This window comes from Brachyhypopomus gauderio, chromosome 9 (genome assembly GCF_052324685.1).
Source record: "Brachyhypopomus gauderio isolate BG-103 chromosome 9, BGAUD_0.2, whole genome shotgun sequence".
In the NCBI taxonomy this organism is placed as follows: Eukaryota; Metazoa; Chordata; class Actinopteri; order Gymnotiformes; family Hypopomidae; genus Brachyhypopomus; species Brachyhypopomus gauderio.
The window spans coordinates 15733569-15751901 of NC_135219.1; the positions used below are offsets into that span (position 1 = coordinate 15733569).

An 18333-nucleotide genomic window follows, 5' to 3' on the forward strand; every position below is an offset into this window, starting at 1 on the left:
AAAAAAAATAATAAAATAAACCCAAAACATTCAAACTGGAATACAAAAGCCAAAATAATGAAACACTATTGATTACATTTCCAGATTTTATTTAAGCGTACTGATGAATCACAACCAAGGAACCGTATACAACCAAGAAACCTTTCATGGATGAAAGCTAATCCAATATATTAGGATGGCCGAATATCGGCTTAGGAGTGCAAACCAAATGAGAACCGCATTGAGAAATCTGTAGCCAAGCCATGGTGCATGCATCACAATTATGCAGAGGTTCTGTGGATTTGTTTTGGTGCAACACATCCTTTTATAGTGTTATCTTAGTTAATTTAACAGAGGCCCAAGGAACATGAGGATAAACACCACACTACTTAGTTACAACACATATAAAGTGACTTTCCTTAGTAGACAATTAACATTAGTAGACATTGAGAATACATTCATGCTCTTAGTGCCTGGGATGGAATCAACAAAATAACAGTGGCATTCATGATCATGTTGGGGAGTTACAGGAATGGGCCAGGTGTTGGCAGCCTGTTCAAGCTTTACAAAGCAGGTACAGGCAGCTGAGCCACCAACAGTATGGGCCTAATGATAGCCAGGCAAGCTGCTTCAATGGAGAACAGGTGGTGGTCATCCACATCTGGGCAGCTCTGCCTCATGAAGTCAGCCAGGCGAAGCAGGTACTCTATGTTGTGGCCCGTCTTGCCCTTGGATACAGAGATCTGGGCAGCGATCTCCTCCACACTGGCAGGGCCGAGGTAGATGGGGTTGTCAGCTGTGGCGATGTAAACCAGGGCCTGGACAGGCACCTGGTTCTCACCACGCGGGATGAATTCGACAACTCGCGTAACATAGCCTCCACGCACCGCCTCTCTGACGTTCAGGTACTTGAGAGATTCCTCTACTTGAGAACCAGTCACCTCAAAGGCAACACCCCAGGTGCAGGCCTGTGTAAGAAGCAATTTTAAAATTACCATGATTACTATTATTACCAATGATACAACAACTCAATAACGGTGCCAGATTTGAAACCAAGTGGAAATTCTACTTACGTCTTCCTCCTCAAGGAGCGTCACCACTCTTCCGGGCTGTTATGACGTCAGATAAATAAAAGGATTTAGCATGACCGCAATGAGTTCGAATGCACACTCTAAAATATGATCATTAAACTACAACTATAAACAAACATCAACTCACCACGTCATCATTCCCACGATGGAAATTATCCCCGTGCCAGAAACGTCTTTTGTATCCCTGAATATACCCGACCTTGCTCCTCTTGTACTTGAAATCGGGCTTCCAAACCAGCGAACCGTACCCGAAAATCCAGAGGCTGCCCTTTCCACCCATGACGTCATGGGGCTTCATTGTGACGGCGTAGCGATCTTCGATTATGACGTTTACAAGAACTGATGGAATAACTCGATGGCTTCGACGTAAAACAGCGAGCTTGGCCCTAGGCTCAAACGCTAGCCAGCTAACTCCCCAGCGTTAGCTTCCTTCGGTCAAGAAGGAGAGGTATCGGCTGGCTCACCGCTATACCGCGAACGGTACCGGAGCCCAACTGCTTGGCAGTTGTGAAGATGGAATTGCGGGAGCCGTTTTTCTTTGCCTGGTGCATGCCGACGCATTAGTGTTGCCGCATAGTGCCTTAAAACGCCATTTCGCCTTTTCGGCTCAAACTAACTCAAAACCAAAACGGAAAATGCCCGGCTGGCTAGCGCACTAGCCGGCCTGTGTAGAGTTCTTAGAGAAAAGAGAAACCGTGATCCCCGGCTGTCTAGTAACGACGGCGTTATTAACGAGTTCGTTATCGATGTTGTCCTAGCTAGCTCGTTAACTAGCTTAATTACTACCTACCGCCGCTAACGCGTCGCTCTTCGCCGGGTGATGAAATGGAGCTCGGGGTGTTGGCTACATATATGCTGTTGGCATCCATGGGTGTGCATCATTGCGCACAAATTCTACACCAATGATAGATCAGAAAAGGCGGGCTTCAAGTCATGGTATCCAATCGTTGCTTTTCAGATGTCTCACAACCCTTATTGCATCATGATTCAAACATCTTATTGGACGAGGAGAATCGCTGGAGCCCGCATTTTTCTTTTTCTTTATTGGTCGGGTATCTGTCAATCATAGTTGTTCCCAACGCTTATTCGTCAACAGGACTGCTATTTAAAACGTTTGCGTCTTTATTTTCTACGCGAAGGCTGATGCAACTTGTCAGAAGCATTTCATGCAAGGACTCCTAGAACATCAGTAGGCCTAGACTCTTGCCACTTCGTAAGAGTCTAAATGTAAGCTGATTTTCTCTTTCAAGCAAAAAAACAAATAAATAGCTCCAAAAAGCCCTTGAGTTATAAATCCATAAATGTTTATTTTTCCAAATCCTTGTTATTGTCCTTGTTCAGATACTTGGTTCAGCTCTGGCAAGTCTCGATACTCTCTTGATGATTTTTTTTTGTTGGAGAAGGAAATACCGACAGTTTTTCCCAGCTGATTAAACCCATATGTTTGTCCTTTATCCAAAGTCCAAGCATGCTTGAATTAAGCCATCAGGAAAAATTACATATACGCTCTTGATTTGTGAAGGGTGTGTGACATTTGTTTTTATGTCTACTGCTTGGTCTTTTGAGTAACTAAAGGCTAGTTGAATTGAACTGAACCAATAATACCTAATAAAAGTGCACTGTGACCTGGAATATAATAATAACGTAGACCGTGGAGTGAGTTACGACACCCTGCTCTAAAAGAGAGACTGGGAAGGACAGTCCAAGTGAGACATCACTGTAATTCACGTATTAAGATTCTGCCAGCATATCTGAGTTTCTCCATAAACAGGAACCAACTTCCTGCGTCGCTGTCATTGCCCTGCAGTGTCCCATTAGTAACTCTGGATAAATATATTCAGTCATGGCGTCATCAGGTCTATAAATTTAAAGAGCTGGTACATTTACAGAGTGCACTAGCCTTACGGGTAATTAACCCTTGTGTTTAAAGCTACATGTATGAGAAACACCTACTGAGAAACACAACAGGTTTTACAGGACAAAATCGGAACGTTGGAACCCTAGAACCCTAAATCCTCCCCCAACGACCCTTTCTTTTTTCATATGACCTTTGCCCTAATTTGGCCCATTCCAGGTCTTGCTAAACAAAGTACCCCCACCCCACCTCTCTCAACACTTCCTTATGTTTTTAGTGCAGGCTCCCCTTTCCTCTTTAGTTAAAATAGGATTATCTATAAATAGAGGCATTAGCTGGTATCATAAGATACAAGCGCGCGTAAGCTCCTTAAAAGTCTACGTGATGCACGGGTTTTCTCTGCCTGCTGAATGGCTGGCTGGGTGGTGGATCTCCCATGGTTGTACCTTCCAAGGAGCAGCTTGTTTACTAACTCCCTGCCAGTAACCTTAGGCCTCAGCATTCAAGGCTGCTGGGTGCCCTTGTGTACATAGTAAACACAGCGCAGAGGGAAAACGCGTACGTGCCGATTCCACAGGATGGTTTTCATTCCTCTATTTATATTTCTTTCCAAGCCTAGTGAGCATGCTTTATAGGTGCGGTGTGCTTTACATGCTGGCACAGTTTTACAGGAAAAGCCCCCCTCCCCCCCCCCCCACAACAACAACAAATAAATAAAATAAAAAGAAAGCCAAGTAAAAACACCCTTTTCAAAAATCAAACAAACAAACTGAAGAATGCGCTCCATGGGACACATTGCCCTTGGGCTAGGGGGTTTGTAATCTGTAAATAAACACAAACTAACCAAGAGAAGTGAGAAGCACTATGCCATGAGAGAAACACTGGGCAGCTAACACATTACTGCTTTCATGTTTTCATATGAAACAGAACTGTAACAGGACGTCGGATTTTATGAGAAACAGTAGAGCGTTTTAGTAAATAGGCAGATGTGGAGAGTTGGAATCCAAATGCAAGGAGCTCCTTTTAATCTCTGCCCAATACCTTTTCAAATCCAATAAACCAAAGCTGGTTTCACAGTAATGTAAGATGCTAAAACGAGCATCAATGGGACACAACACCTTCACTAGTGCTGCAGCTCCCCCAGTTCCTCAGTGAGCATTTTACTGACCCCTAGCGTTAATTAGAAATAACTGCAGATGTCAGGTTAGAATCCGTTATCAGTCATTTTGAGCCATTTGACGTGAAAAACGGTGTGCTGTGTAGATCTTGCAGTGAGGACGACCATTTGCATCTTAACATTGCTGTAGAACTATTTCTGTCTCCTCATCTTACTGCATTGAGAACGTGTCAAGTGTAATTGTGCAATGTAATTGTGTCTGATGGACATTTTCTTGCTACAGCCCTTATGCACAATATATACAGGAACTGGAAATAAAATAATAATACTCTTAATTTGATTTCCTCCTCCATTTTGTTTGTTATGTACTGAGATCCTAAAATCTGTGGTATCCACGCAACCCTGGAGCACAGAGAGAGAAAGAGAAAAAAGACGCGTGAGAAAACCGTTTGGCTAGTGCCGGCATGTTCTGCATTTTTTAATCAGAAAGGAAACAGGAAATGATGTCACTAGGTCACAAACAGGATGCTGTGATTATAACACAATGAGAATGCCTGGCCATGTGATGGAGACCCAGAGGCCAAAGAGTGTGGCACACACATACATACACACTCTCTCTCACTCTTTCTCCCTGAAACAGGGTTAGGGAACAGGTTTCAGTGGAAGGCTCATGACTAATTGCTGTGATAAAGAGTGTGTTTTACACTCAGGCTGCTAAAGGAAGCGCTCTCCTAACCTTGTGAAATGTGTGTGTTTCACTCTGGGTATCCTTTTCGCTCAGACTCGTGATAAGACATGGCTAACACTGACTAATACCATGTTATACTACAGGCCAGCAATTTGGAAACAACATCCACTTTGTCAAAATAACATTTATATTTGTGCAAGACATGACAGAAATAAATATATTTATTCACACAAATAACTGATTATAACTTTTGACTTTGTTACATTTTCTATTCTTCCAAATATCCTTCATTGGCTTCCACTGCATTCTGACATATTTGAAGTGTCCCTTCATGAAGCTTCAGTAAGTCACTGGTGTGGCACGTAAGTACTTCCAGAAGTCATTTCTGACAGCTACTCTTGCTGTTCTTACTGAGCGGCCATGTTCCTCGCATTAGAGCTTCGACTGGTCAAATTCCTGTGACTGTGTGGGCCATATGGTTTTCCATTGCTGTTTTTTCCTGTTTCAAAAGTTCTAAAATGTTTTAAAGTATGTTTTGGATCAAAACATCTTCCTGCTGTACAGTAAAGTACAGTCCAACTATGCTCAGCCCCAAAGAACCGCTTGCTTGCCTGTATGCTCGTGGCCTGTCCATGCGTGTATGTGTCTGTAGGACAGAATGACTTCGGTATCGGTTGTGGATTGCTGCTGATAGAGCATGTGTAAATGATAACAGAGGCACCTGACAGGAAGTCCAGCCGCTGGTTTACATCGTCTGTGGCACTTTTGTTCTATTAATGTCTTCTAAAGTGTCCTGTCCTGCTTGTGTCCTGTCAGCACTAACATGGCCCAGGTGGTGGTTCACAGGGTAGGGCGGGTGTTCTTCTGCGTGTCTCGACCAATTAGGCGATCTTGACTCTGGCTTGATGTGGACCCTTATAATGTGGATAGCTGGCCCATATCATCCACTCTGGGATTTCTTGTGAGCGCTATTCTCAATATCTCATTTATTTCTCGTCGAGTCTCACCGAGGTCAAGGCCCGAGTTGGCGCAGCACAAAATGGCCAGCATAAATCTCCTTCTACCTCTAGTCCGCATGACAGACGACAGTTTGACCCTTCCTCCCTTAAGTGGTGACCCCAGGTGACCCCAGGTGACCCCAGGTGACCCTGTTTCAGCCATATTGAAAAGTGATAATAAATAATTCCGCTTCTCGGAGCAGATTGCTCCCTCGTCTCACTTGGACTTCTGTAGCCTTTCCGCCCTGTAGCTGAAGGCGTGTTGTGCCAGTGGGATCTGCCCACCCATTTATTGTGGTTTACTGGAAGGGGGTGGGGTGGGGGGGGGTATAGGCAGAAGCAGACCTCTCTCCTCCTGCCCTGCAGGCGAGGGCCGGCTGAGGCGCCCGGGGCCCGTTCGGCTCCGTGAGCTCTCATGAGCGCGTGTGGGCTCTCGTGAGCGCGTGTGGGCTCTTTATGGTCGCCGCGCACGCTATGCGCACGGCCACACGGAGCCGGGCGAGAGAGAGGGTGGCATATGCCGCTGTTTTTATGACGGCGCAGGGTCGCACCCTGGGGCATCTGTTTGGGCTTTCTGAGGAGGGGCCACTCCTGTGGTGCGCACGCTCAACGCCAGCTCAAGGGGCCTGTATCCGAGGCAACGGATTTGAATTTCAAGCCAATTTACAACTGAGGAAGTGTGTGTGTATGTGTGTGTTTGGGGTGCTGAGGGTGTTTTTTTTTTCAGGATTGAGAGGAGCTGTTAGATGGAGCGAAATGCAGACAATTGCAAAGTAGAAAATCCACGTTTGCAATGTTGCATCTCAAATGTTTCTCAAGGCAATCAAAAATCATGCGTCAAAGGAATTAACATTTTTATTCTTCAGATGTTTGGTTCTTATAAATATGCATTATATACAAAATAATAGTATAAAACATATAAAGAGCAGTGTGTCATAATTAAATTAACTCTGGAAATAATCATTTTCTTAAAAATTACATTATTGGTCTCAAAATGAATGCCAGGCAGTCAGTGGTGTGCAGTCATCGTTTCAGGATTTTGTCCTTTCAGTCTTGTACTGGCGGGCCATATTGCATAAAAGAAGCCAATGACACTTCCTCTCGGATCCTGGCATGGCTCGATACACTGCAATCCTGCTTTCCCCCCCTGTTCTTAACAGAAACATTTTCCCTTCTTACAAGCAATCCAAGAAAATGAACATCCATTCCTTTTAAGGCTTTTTTGTGAATTTGGACTGTATACAATCTTAGAATTGTTTGATATGATTGACATTTGTACATTTTTTTCTTCAGACATTCGTTTCTTCTCCTGATTGGGGTGGGCAGGCTTCGAACGCCCCCCCCCCCCTCTCTGTTCTTGCATAGCTGGCGATGCTGGCTGTAGGGTTGGCGGTCCCTGGCACCTTCTCATGATTAGTTGGCAGATAATGTGTCCGTGATTACCACAAGAGAGTGAGAGAGGGTGAAGGAGAGAGAGAGAGAGAGGGAGGGAGAGAGCTAGAGATAGACAGAATTCTCACTCTATGTGGGGGTGGGACCACTTCTCTCTGCCATAGACATTTTTTTTTTCCTCTTGCAGTGTAAGTCCATTTTTTACTTACAGTTTGTGAGGGAAAAAAAACATACCGTAGCAGGAGGGATATAAAAAAAACAACAACAAAAAAAAAAACACCATCCAGGTCTGTACACGTTTGTACACAAACACACGTCAACAGAACACTAACACTGTGTTCAGTGAGCAGACTTCTGATCTCTCCAGTTTCTCAAGTTTCTCAGAGCAGCAGTGGACCTCACAAACTAATCATCTCCAGTCTCTCAGTCTTTGTAAACAATCCGGAAAGTTCTGCTTTGATTGTGTTTTCCCCGCCCCTTTCTTCATATACATCCTCCTGTCATTTATACCTGAGGAGAGAGCCATGAGAGAAGAAGGTTTGAGACGTACGTTACGTACAGCGAGTTCGTTACGCAAATAACAACAGGGCGTATCGAGGAATTGTGGGTATTTCTTGTCCGTGCTTACCTCAGTTGCTATGACGCATTCACTCCTCTCCTCTGCTATTACAAACACAGACTGGTACATGGAGTCTCTTGGGGAACATATCGTTGATATCCTACACTCTGGCTTTTCACTGCACACACAAATCACACACAGCATTAAATCCAAGTAAAAGCACATGGAAGGGGGGGGGGGGGCACAGGAGGTCAAGAGACGAAAGGTTCCCACAATCAAATGTGAACTATAAGGAGATGTATATGTATTGTTGTGCTACAAGACTTTATGATGATATTACGAGATGTTTCCGTTTTCTACTGTATACAAAGACATTTAAATGTCCCCTTTAACCATATTATTGGAAGGCAAGGAAGGTTTTGTCATTCAATACTGCAGTTTCCTTCCTCACGGACTGCATAAGTTACACGTGAATATGAGGACAGCTGATGGGGGCCTTTGAGGTTATACACTTTTAAGTTTGGAGAGCCACAAACCCACGTGGTCATATTACAGTAAATTCAACAGCAGCGCCAGGTTTAATATAATGCTAAATGCTAATGGCCACATCTTACCTGTACATTCTACTCAATGGTATTTTGTCTTCTAAACACTTTTCATAGTTGTGACTTTTCTCCTCTTGCAAAGGGGTCTCTTTGAAATCTTTCGAGTTGTAGTCCAAGTGGTAGTTCTTGTGTATGTAATTGGACTTCTCCGAGCCACAGTCCACCTGTAATCCCACTCTCTTGTTGGTGTTTTTCAGCTGTGAGGTGGGTATCAGGTTGTCCCTCTGAGCATCGGACCGATTGTTCATGGCGTCCGTCTCGGTCCTTTCTGCGGCGGCTTGTCTGCGGACCTGCCTCAACGCCATGCCCACCATGCAGAGGAGGACGAGCAGAGCCACCAGGCCCACCGCCAGGGACACGGCCGCCCACTGGAAGCCGTCCTGGCCCTCCACGGCGGCGGGCGCCATGGGCAGCGTGACGGCGAAATACTCGCAGCGGGAGCCCGTGAAGCCGGCGGGGCAGAAGCAGGCGGCCAGCCCGTCCGGGGCGGAACCGCAGGAGCCTCCGTTCAGGCACGGCTGGGAGGAGCATGCGGCGAGGAGCTGTCGGCAGTCGCGGCCGCCCCGGCCGGGCGGGCAGGAGCAGGCGTAGTCCCCGACGCGGTCGTGGCAGGTCCCGCCGTTAGCGCAGGGGTTGGACGCGCAGTCGTTGACGTTGATCTCGCAGCGCGGGCCCGTGAAGCCGGCCCGGCAGCTGCACACGCGAACACCCGCCAGCATCACACACGCGCCACCTGTGGGGTCACGCAGGGGCACGTCAGTTACACATGTGCAAAAGACACAAACGGGCCCTAACTGGTTGATCAGGCCATCGAAATAAGGGGTATCGGAATGAATCATATTACTGTAGATCTGAAATACACGATGCTTGATCTACAAGCACCAGCACCACTCCGATAACCAGACTTTAGATATTACGGCAAACGGTAAGCACAATGAAACACGTTAGCATAGTAAGAACACAATAATGTACCGTTGGTGCAGGGCAGTGTCATGCATTTGTCCACCCTCTTCTCGCAGTTCAGCCCGGTGTAGCCTCGGGGGCAGTCGCAGGAGTAGCTACGGCCGTTGTCTCGTTCGTGGCACTTGCCCCCGTGGAAGCAGGGCTGGTCGGCACAGGTGAGCAGGCTGTGTTCACAGTGCGTGCCCCCGAAGCCTGGAAGGCACGTGCAGAAGTAGCCATCGTCCAGCTCCTGAATGGAGACAGAAGACACAGCCTTTAGGGCACCGCGCGGCCCCTTTCTCTTCTGCTAAGCGTAACACAAACCCGGACATGACGTTTAAGTCGACCTGACGAGGATACGGCGAAAATGCGATGAGCACGTTACTCGAATGCAGCCTAAAATGCTACAAACGGCAGCGCGATGATGATGATGATGTAGGCGGAGCCACGACTTACGGTGCAGTGTCCTCGGTTGCTGCAGGGGCTGCTGTCACAGTGCTGCACCTCCAGCTCACAGTTGACTCCAGTGTATCCCGGAGGGCACGTGCACGTGTAGCTGCCCTGGCCGGTGTTCATGCACGTGGCTCCGTTCATGCACGGCTTGTGGTGAGTGCAGAAGTTCAAATCTAGTGTCAAACGCCAATGACACCACTTAAGATAGGACACCACTTTTCACTTCACTCTTTGTTTTGAGTTGCGCACACTGCGTGGTGGTTACATTTCTAAATCGTCACTTCTTATCGCCGATTGACTATGGATCAACATCTCGGCCTCTGCCCCCCCCCCCCCCCCCCCCCACCCCCCCCATTCCTACAGTAGCTTATATACAAGTGACTCATGCATAAAAGCCCCTATATGCAGTGCTCAGTTACTCTCAAATTGCGTTTCGTTATTTGATTAGAATTACGCTCAATTATGACATCATAACAATGACATTATGACATCATAACAATGACATCACAATAAGTACACTGAACAATATTGGGACGGAGGTGGTGCTCAGGCTCACCTTGGTCACAGAACAGCCCTCCCCAGCCTTCCTTGCAGTTGCATTGCCAGGGTTGCTGACAGGTGCCGTGCTTGCACACGGGATGCTTCTTGCACTCTGTGCACAGTGTGCCCTGCCAGCCCTCTCTGCACCTGCAGCACACAACACATCCACATTAGCACAGCGCAAAGCGCCCATTAAAGAAAAGGCCAAATTTTTTTATAAGTGTATGAGCGTGTTAATCATCACAGCTACTACTAACTACAGTTATGCTGGCTTTATCTCACTAGCAACCAAACGGGGGGGGGGGGGTGGGGGGGGGGGGGGGGGAATTTGGAAATAAATTCTGCATCAACCACAATGAGATAATCTTGGATAAATTCCAAACATTGCAGGGATTTGTATTATAAATAGGTCAGAAATGGCCAGCGGAGTGAAAATAAAATGACAGGATGAACAGAGCCTGAGGTGAAAAGACAGACTTGTGGGGAGAGGTCGGGATCACGGTGTCAGGCGTGCTGTGCTCAGGCGGACATTATTTTATGGGAGTTGTACAAACAGATGGATGGTCCCCTTTTAGTGTCCTGGCATGACACAGGGGTGTTTGAGCGATGCTAATCCATTCAGAAGTGTGTCACACAACCCACCCCCCCCCCCAGCCTGCACTTACACACACTCTCCGGGATTGGAGCAGTTGCCGTTTGCCTCGCTGCACCCCTGGAGGCAGATTGCTGTAACAACAAACAGAGACTGCTGTTAGAGAAGGAGGCTCCGTGCTGCCAGTATTTCCAGCCCTGACTACTGGTGGCGAGCTCAGTTCATCGACGACGCCACATGGATATTTGTTAGCATTAGCTTTGAAATGAACGCCCAACTCATTTTAAATTCACCACTCAGCACAGCGCATATTCACACTCAAAGTATCAGATCACACCGGGTGCTAGAAGTTGATGAAATGAATTTAAAATGAATTTCAATCTAATATTCCAAATGTTATCTTGGTCAAATTAACGTTAAAAACAAGTATTGATGGGTTGCGTGCTTATTTTCCACATGGTTCAAAAACGAAAATAAAAAGATTGATTAAACCCTCCTCTGCTAGCACACACAATTTAGGAAAACCTGTTCAACTGGCCAGCTGCTATGTAAGCAGGTTGATTTACTGTTGTTTGTGTTGGGCTGTATGTGACATTGATTTTGAGTTGGTATCTGACCCGCACGGAGCTGCTGGTTAGTCCAGAACAGATGCTCGGTCTCAATAACGGACAGCTGTCCCTATTGTTGCATGTAGTCTGCACGAGCCATATTTGCAGCTGCTACGCCGCAGAGCAACAATGGGGACTACAATTTGATGGCGCGTGGCGGATAATAATGGCGCGATTAACCCGGCGCGTGCCGCTCGCACGGGATTAAATTACCAAGCACGCGCGTGGAGTATACACAAACCAGTATGCCAGTGTAATAACTGCCCGTGTATTTCTCCAAGATCTGTGTCTCTGGCCATAGATAAACTAGTTTTTCTGGCGTACACGTCGTATATGTATAACTTGTAACCCGCAGCGCATAAAATAAAGATGACAAAACCTTTGGCACTCCAAACGGCTCATAGAAGTTGTATTGATGCTATATCCAAACTAACCACAACCGTGAAACTACAAACATATCTTTATCTCTTGTCCAGAAAATGATTAGCCTACATAAAAAAAAAACATAAATTAAGCGGAAGGGCTGAATATGAATAAAGTGTAAAATAAACCAACACTGAACGCTATGTTTTAAATAGCATGTTAAGATTTTTTTCCACAGAAAGTAATATTTATCTTCCTTTTTTCGGTATTTTCTTTTTTAAAAGATCTTCAGACGGACGCTTTGTATAAGCTAGAAGGGCCCATGTTTGCGCATGAGAAAACAACAGTTCTGTTTGATGACACAAGGTGAAGCCTCATTCAGCTGGAGGCCAGTGGGTTGTGGTCTCTTACGTTCTTCGCAGTATTCTCCCTTCCAGCCCGGGAAACAGGATAACTGCCCATCTGGGTTGCAGGTGTAGTGGCCAAAACGGTCGTCCCTGGGCGTGCATATTTTGGAACAACTGTCGCCGTAGTAATTTTCATTGCAGATGAACCGGTAAGAATACCTTAGCTCCGTCTGCTGCCTGGTCTGAACATCCTGAGACCACTCAGCCCCTACTTCCAACTCTCTTTGGATGGCAAAAGAGCTAATCTGTAATTCGGGGTTTTTTGAGTCTAGGGAAAAAGAAAAAAAACATAGTCACATTTTAGCCTCCTAGTTTGTGTTATTATTTAAGATTTACTGGGTTTTTACTTTTACTGTATTTTTGAAATACGTTTTAAACTTTTGATTTGTATTTTGGCAAATTGCTTTTCCTTTCAGGGCTCATGAAACATATAGGGTAAAATTAATTTCCTTTTCCTTTAAGTAAAGCAAAACATTCCCATGCTATTATCCCATTCCAAAGGGTGGGAGACAGAAAGGTGTAAAATACAGGAAAATGCAGTCGGATGGTTTTGGCAAGCGGTGAGTATTCTCACCAAAGCCCGCTGCGCTTTCCCACGCCAAAAATAAACCCCAGGAAGTTCAATTGTGTTCGAGTATGAGAACGTGAAGGTGTTTTGAAGCAAGAGGAAAGTGTCGTGTCTTAGTGAAAAAAAATTGAAATTGTTTACTACGAATAAGCTTTTTAATAGAAAAATTAAAAATACATAACAATTAAAGTCACCTACACTATAATTTTAACAAGAAATTAGAAATATGCTTTGTGCCCTGTAAGGTATATGTATATCTATGTATATATATGTATATATATATATTGTAGTGTTGCCCTCTAGTGGCCACAATTAGATCCACTTACCTACAGGTGGATCCCCCAAAGGTGAATACCAGGCCTCAATAATCAAAGAAAATGAACCCTGAGGGATCAGAAAAACAGATATCTGCATCTGTAATTACATCCTCAAAGGACATTAAATGAAATATACTAGCATTTTAACGGCTAATTTGTATTGCCTACATGGGTAGGTCATTCATAGGATGTTACACAAACTTTTAGAAATTCTATATATAAAAACAATGAATTAAACACGTGATATAGAAATACATTTGCAATATTTTCCTGAACCATGACTACAGTATTTCAATACTTTATGAGTTATGGCTAGTCCATACTTCAAGCTTCATTTGTTGCTACAAACTTCATTTGTTGTTATTAGACAGGTTTTTAAGGACCTTTCAGTCCATACGTCTGTAAAAGCAAATTATCTATATCTTACCAGCCATCCAAAGTTCAATGGCAGTCGAATCGGTGTACTGAAGGTGTCACCTCCAACTCTGAATGAATTTGTCCCAAGTACTGGTGTGATGGCACTTCCAAAGATACAATCTCCTGGAGATACGACCGCTTGGTAGTTCTTAAGGCAAACTCGGAAGAACGTTCTGCAGTCGGGTTTGCACGAGTTCCCATTTGCAAGCAAACCTTTGAAATTTTTGAATTCGTGGAGGTCAAGTTCGAAAACACCAGATGCAAATATCTAAAGAGAAAAGAATTACACGAATTACAACAATTGCACTGCAATATCTGCACGGCCAAGACAGACGCTGCAGTTTTCTGAGTGTTGACAAGCGCCGGTCTCCTCACCTACCACCTCCAGTTATTTACCTGCGTTAAAAGCGTCGAGAAAAACGGGATGAGAATGGTGAACCAAGCTGCCATACTTTTAGATGCTCCCGGGCAGCCGCGTCACCCACGGTTATATTCCCTAAAAAGCTCCTACTCCAAAACGTACGGGTTCACCACAAAACACACAAAAAGTACGAGAACGAGAAGATATTCCTCTGCACGACAGCTTCGGTTCCCCTCGCCCTTCACTCCTGCGCGCAAAGGGCACATTCAAATATCCAGGTTATCCAGAAAGGTGAAGGTTAAGATATCAATATCCAGTCTTTTCCCTCTGATCCTGGGCTTGTCCACCGTGCATGGTCCAGTATTCCACAGAGATCTCCTGGATGCGTGTGGTGTCAGTGGTGATATCTTGCTTTGCTACTTTGTGCGTTGGGGGTTGCAACGTGCGCGTCCTGTCGCTCCTCTTCTGAGTGGTGAATAAAGTCTTACTTCTTGCGTCCTGGGGTATTTATATGGGCTTTGTGTCCGCGCCGCTCATTACATCAACTGTCCATCACTAAACCCCGCCCACTTTATGCAGCCGCCCCCTTTGCTAGAACAACAATATCCACGTTTAATACCCACCACCTCCATGTCGACCACCAATTGTGGTGATTATCTGCGGATATATTTACAACGGACGCATTTTTAATATTTAAACGTCGTTTTTGGATAAATATAAGCGAAAAATACCCCACAAAAAAAAAACAAAAAGTAATGACTATACTTTGGTCAGTATGGCGGTACGGTCCAGTCAGTCACTTGCATGAGTGAGTACATCATTAAATGAGAGCACGACCACAGCAAGGTCACATCCCGACCTGTAGTTTCGGTTTAATGCGAAATGAATACACTCTTCCTCAGGAGGAAAGTGCCCCCTAAACAACGTCATTGAAAATCTTGATATAATGCACTGCTACCCTGCCTATCATATAATAAGCTTTTAAATATTACGGATTAAAGATAAGCCTTTAGGCTGCAAAAAGATTCGTATCGTATTTTATATTTAGGCTACCTTCAGAATTGATTATATTATTTACCTTACTTGTGCTCTAAATTCAGCATGAAATGATTGTAACGTATGTCTGAATTAAATGAAAATGGTAAAAAATAAACAGGATTATTAATCCTAGAGAGTGAGCGACCCTGCCGCATCCCGCCTTGCACGCGGGTTCTATCTGAACTGTAGCGCGCGCTTTATTGTGGAGGCGCGTGCCTCTCGTGCAGAGGGCGCTTTCATGTGGCTTTATACGGGCCTGTGGCAGAGATGGGGGGTGAGATAACTATTCAGCTGTATGTTAATGAGCACTTATTTAAATTCACAACTGCCATAATTCGTATAATATTCCATGCACTCGACTTAAAATGACAGAATAAAGATGGTAACTGTTATTATTGTAACTAATAATAACAATAATAAACAAAATATTACACTTTCTGAATTCTCCTGCCAAAGATTAAGGCTACCTGTCGTGTCATGACTGGTGTGGTCGGATAACGCATAGCCTTCTATCTACAGTGGGATGGGAGTTTATTTTAAATCACGGTCAGGCACGTCTTAGCAACACAATGTAGTAAAACCATGGAAGGGGCTGATGTAAAACTAGCCAAGGCTCCAAGATCACTTATTTTTATGTTACAGGACTGCATACAACGAATATACGAATTGTACACGGATTACTTGAGATATACGGTTTAAGAATTCATTAGCTATATGGGTGCTCCTTGATAAAGTGTAACCTGCACTATTCCCATAGTTGTCAATGCAAGTGATGGGGAAATTCATTCGAGAAATTCAGTCTGACCACAGGTTCATTCTCTCTCTAAGTTTCCAATTTTCTCGATAGGTTGTCAATATCCACAGAGATTTATGGTTGTGCTATATGACTGTCGTGTCACTGGAGGGTTCTTCACTTACCATCTGGTGCTAGATTGAGCTCGTGCACTATTACTCACGTCTGTTTTAGCGGCGGAAACCGCAGGCTGCTAAAACCGTTCATTTAAATTCCAGTTGGCTTCGCTTGTCTTGTACCGAAAACGAACGAGTGCATCTGAATACAAGCACATTAATTGCAATATAATGATGGTGAATGGTGAATAATTACATGAACCAGTGCGTGCATTGGCCAGGGCACTTTGAGCGGTGTGGCAGTCAGAAGACAACGCTAGACTTAGGCACAGGTGGTGGGAGCTTATGAAAGAAGCTTTAATTGCTTTGTGGTGAGCGCTGACATTTGAGCTGTTTTCACCGCTATAATCTGTCGCCCAGTTTCTTTGGTTACAGAAGATAATAATTTTCGATAATTTAATCTATGAAACTACGACTTTTTAAATATACACAGTAGTGCAGGTGCATCTCAAACGACACGTCATTCACCGAGATCTGACGTGACGGATTATTAAGCGCCTTTTACGTCATTCATTAAAGAAATCATTCAGGTCTCCGAAATGTTTTTCTGTATCACTTGTTGATGCCAATTTAGCATTTTAAACTCACTATAGTGATGTAAGTCGATAAATAACAGCCACAATACATTTTAAACTGACTACATATTCGTCCTCTGCTCAGTAATATAACGGACTTTTCCCTAACCCATTGTAAGTTTTATCACACGCACACAGATGCTGCGATCTAAAGCCGGTGTAAATCATAGCACACGCACACGGAGACGCTTAGGAAACACAGAGGAGGGGGTGGGGGGGGGGGGGGTCACGGAAATATAGTTCAGAGAGACTTAGCAAAATGGTACAAAGGAACTGCAGTTTGAGCTGTCAAACAATGGCGAATAATTCGTCTGTAGAATATGTTTTCATTATATTAGATCATGTAAAGGAGGTTTAGTCACATTAAAATAAAAAAAGATAATTTAACTGTAACTCGTTGAATATTCCAAGTGGCGAATTTGATTTTCAAAAAGATTTAGATATATTTTTTAAATTTTTTATAAAGTTTTTTAGAAAGATTTTTACATTATTTATAAAGTTGAACTACATCAACTTCATGATATTCAGCCTTTCGTAACACGCAATCTTATGGACATTTAGGCTATTTTTGTTTTTCAAAAAGACACCAGTACAGACAATAGTGATTAGTACAGTTTATCAACAACTTATTTCGTGAAATATACACTTACATGAAAAGAAAAGAGTGAACAGAGTTGTAACTGTAACTGTAACCATAGTTTCCCATCTCAAGTAAACGTAGTTCACATAACTGTATATAAGTTCAGGCTTTATTTATGAATTCTCTCGTGGAAATTCTTCTGGAAGTTAGCATGTTTCAGACTCTTGCCTAGAAGTGGTTATGATAATAAACCTGTTTCAGATCTCCTTTCTTAACTGTTCTCTGCTCTTGGAGAAAACCCTTAAGTGTTGTTGCTGTCTTTGGCAGTAAAGCAGTACAAAAAATCCATGTGTCTGGCATATCTGACTTGTTGATAATCCAAAAGGTTTGTTTTTAATCAGAAGGAGAACACTTCATATATGCAGACAGCACACTGGAACCAACAAAGTACTGTAGACCTGAAGACTATAGATTAAGTCCACTATATAAATGAGTTTAAACTAAAACTACCTGGATAAAAAAGTATTACAAATACTACTGCACTAACAATTGTGCACCTGTTTAAATGGCTTTGCCTTTGTTAGCTTTTCAAAATTGAATTTGTCCTGATTAAATTTTATGATTTTGTATGGTATCAAAAGTCACGCTACATGGCCATTAAAGGAGGTCTTCAGTCAGATGGTATCATTTTATATTATTTGCGCTACAGAGCTTGTAATGACAGGAGGCTGGATTATGGATTCGCTAGTAAACATATCCTGTCTTATCTATCCCTGCACCATATGCCTCTATTTGAACAAATATCATAAATGGGTAACAATTGGAATCCCATGTCAACAATTGCATGTGTTTTATAGTTGTATTTCACATGTGGATACTGCTAAATGTACACAGAGAGATTAATCCAAATGTTTTGTTTAGATTTACATGTGGGACATAAAAGTCTTAATGCAGTAAGTGATGAAAACAGGTTTGAATGGAGAGATGAGATTCAGATCTGTTGTTTGCTTGTGCGTCCATTTGCTTGTTGTTTGCCCGTTTGCCCCCACAATTGTTTCAAAGCACAAGTGAAGACAATGGTCTCCTATGTCTGTCCGAGACAGAATTATTGTAAGTCTTGCAACATGACAGAGCAGATGAAACCGACACATAAAATTTTTGTTGCCAAGAGCGTTTGTTGCCTTGACAAAAACCACAAGACAGGGCTATACGGACCCTTATACATGCCAGAACTGATCTATGTTCCTTTGTGACAGAGGGGTAAGTGGGTTTTTCGACCAAACTTCCTGTGATCCCCCCCATCGCCCCATGGTGTGCGTGGAAGATAGGATCAGGAACTGTTTTTCCTCCTGTGTCTAGTCCACTTCCCTTAACTCCAC

General features: G+C 43.9%; 2 protein-coding genes across 2 annotated transcripts; both read right to left on the reverse strand.

Moving 5' to 3' along the window:
- Positions 1-72: 72 nt before the first annotated feature.
- chac1 (ChaC, cation transport regulator homolog 1 (E. coli)) lies at positions 73-1931 on the reverse strand. Its single transcript, XM_077017590.1, has 3 exons — positions 1198-1931; positions 1053-1088; positions 73-947 (listed from the first exon to the last, which is right to left on the reverse strand). The coding sequence occupies exons 1-3, from the start codon at positions 1366-1368 to the stop codon at positions 543-545; spliced, it is 612 nt and encodes a 203-aa protein (XP_076873705.1). The 5' UTR covers positions 1369-1931; the 3' UTR covers positions 73-542.
- Positions 1932-6565: 4634 nt separating this feature from the next.
- On the reverse strand, positions 6566-14336 carry dll4 (delta-like 4 (Drosophila)). Its single transcript, XM_077017591.1, has 11 exons — positions 13888-14336; positions 13502-13759; positions 13084-13141; positions 12194-12457; positions 10885-10945; positions 10236-10366; positions 9683-9852; positions 9257-9476; positions 8294-9017; positions 7749-7857; positions 6566-7630 (listed from the first exon to the last, which is right to left on the reverse strand). Exons 1-11 carry the CDS (start codon positions 13939-13941, stop codon positions 7625-7627), a joined length of 2055 nt encoding a protein of 684 aa, XP_076873706.1. The 5' UTR covers positions 13942-14336; the 3' UTR covers positions 6566-7624.
- Between the last annotated feature and the right edge of the window lie 3997 nt (positions 14337-18333).

Bases quoted from the DNA above. Each gene is read 5' to 3' on its own strand.
- dll4 (XM_077017591.1), bottom strand. From the start codon at position 13,941: ATGGCAGCTTGGTTCACCATTCTCATCCCGTTTTTCTCGACGCTTTTA. The intron at 10,946-12,193 runs GTAAGAGACCAC...TTGTTGTTACAG, and splicing joins GGGAGAATACTGCGAAGAAC to CAATCTGCCTCCAGGGGTGC. The intron at 10,367-10,884 runs GTAAGTGCAGGC...TGTGTGCTGCAG, and splicing joins TCCAATCCCGGAGAGTGTGT to GTGCAGAGAGGGCTGGCAGG.
- chac1 (XM_077017590.1), bottom strand. From the start codon at position 1,368: ATGAAGCCCCATGACGTCATGGGTGGAAAGGGCAGCCTCTGGATTTTC. The intron at 1,089-1,197 runs GTGAGTTGATGT...ACGTCATAACAG, and splicing joins ATCGTGGGAATGATGACGTG to CCCGGAAGAGTGGTGACGCT. The intron at 948-1,052 runs GTAAGTAGAATT...CTTCTTACACAG, and splicing joins CGCTCCTTGAGGAGGAAGAC to GCCTGCACCTGGGGTGTTGC.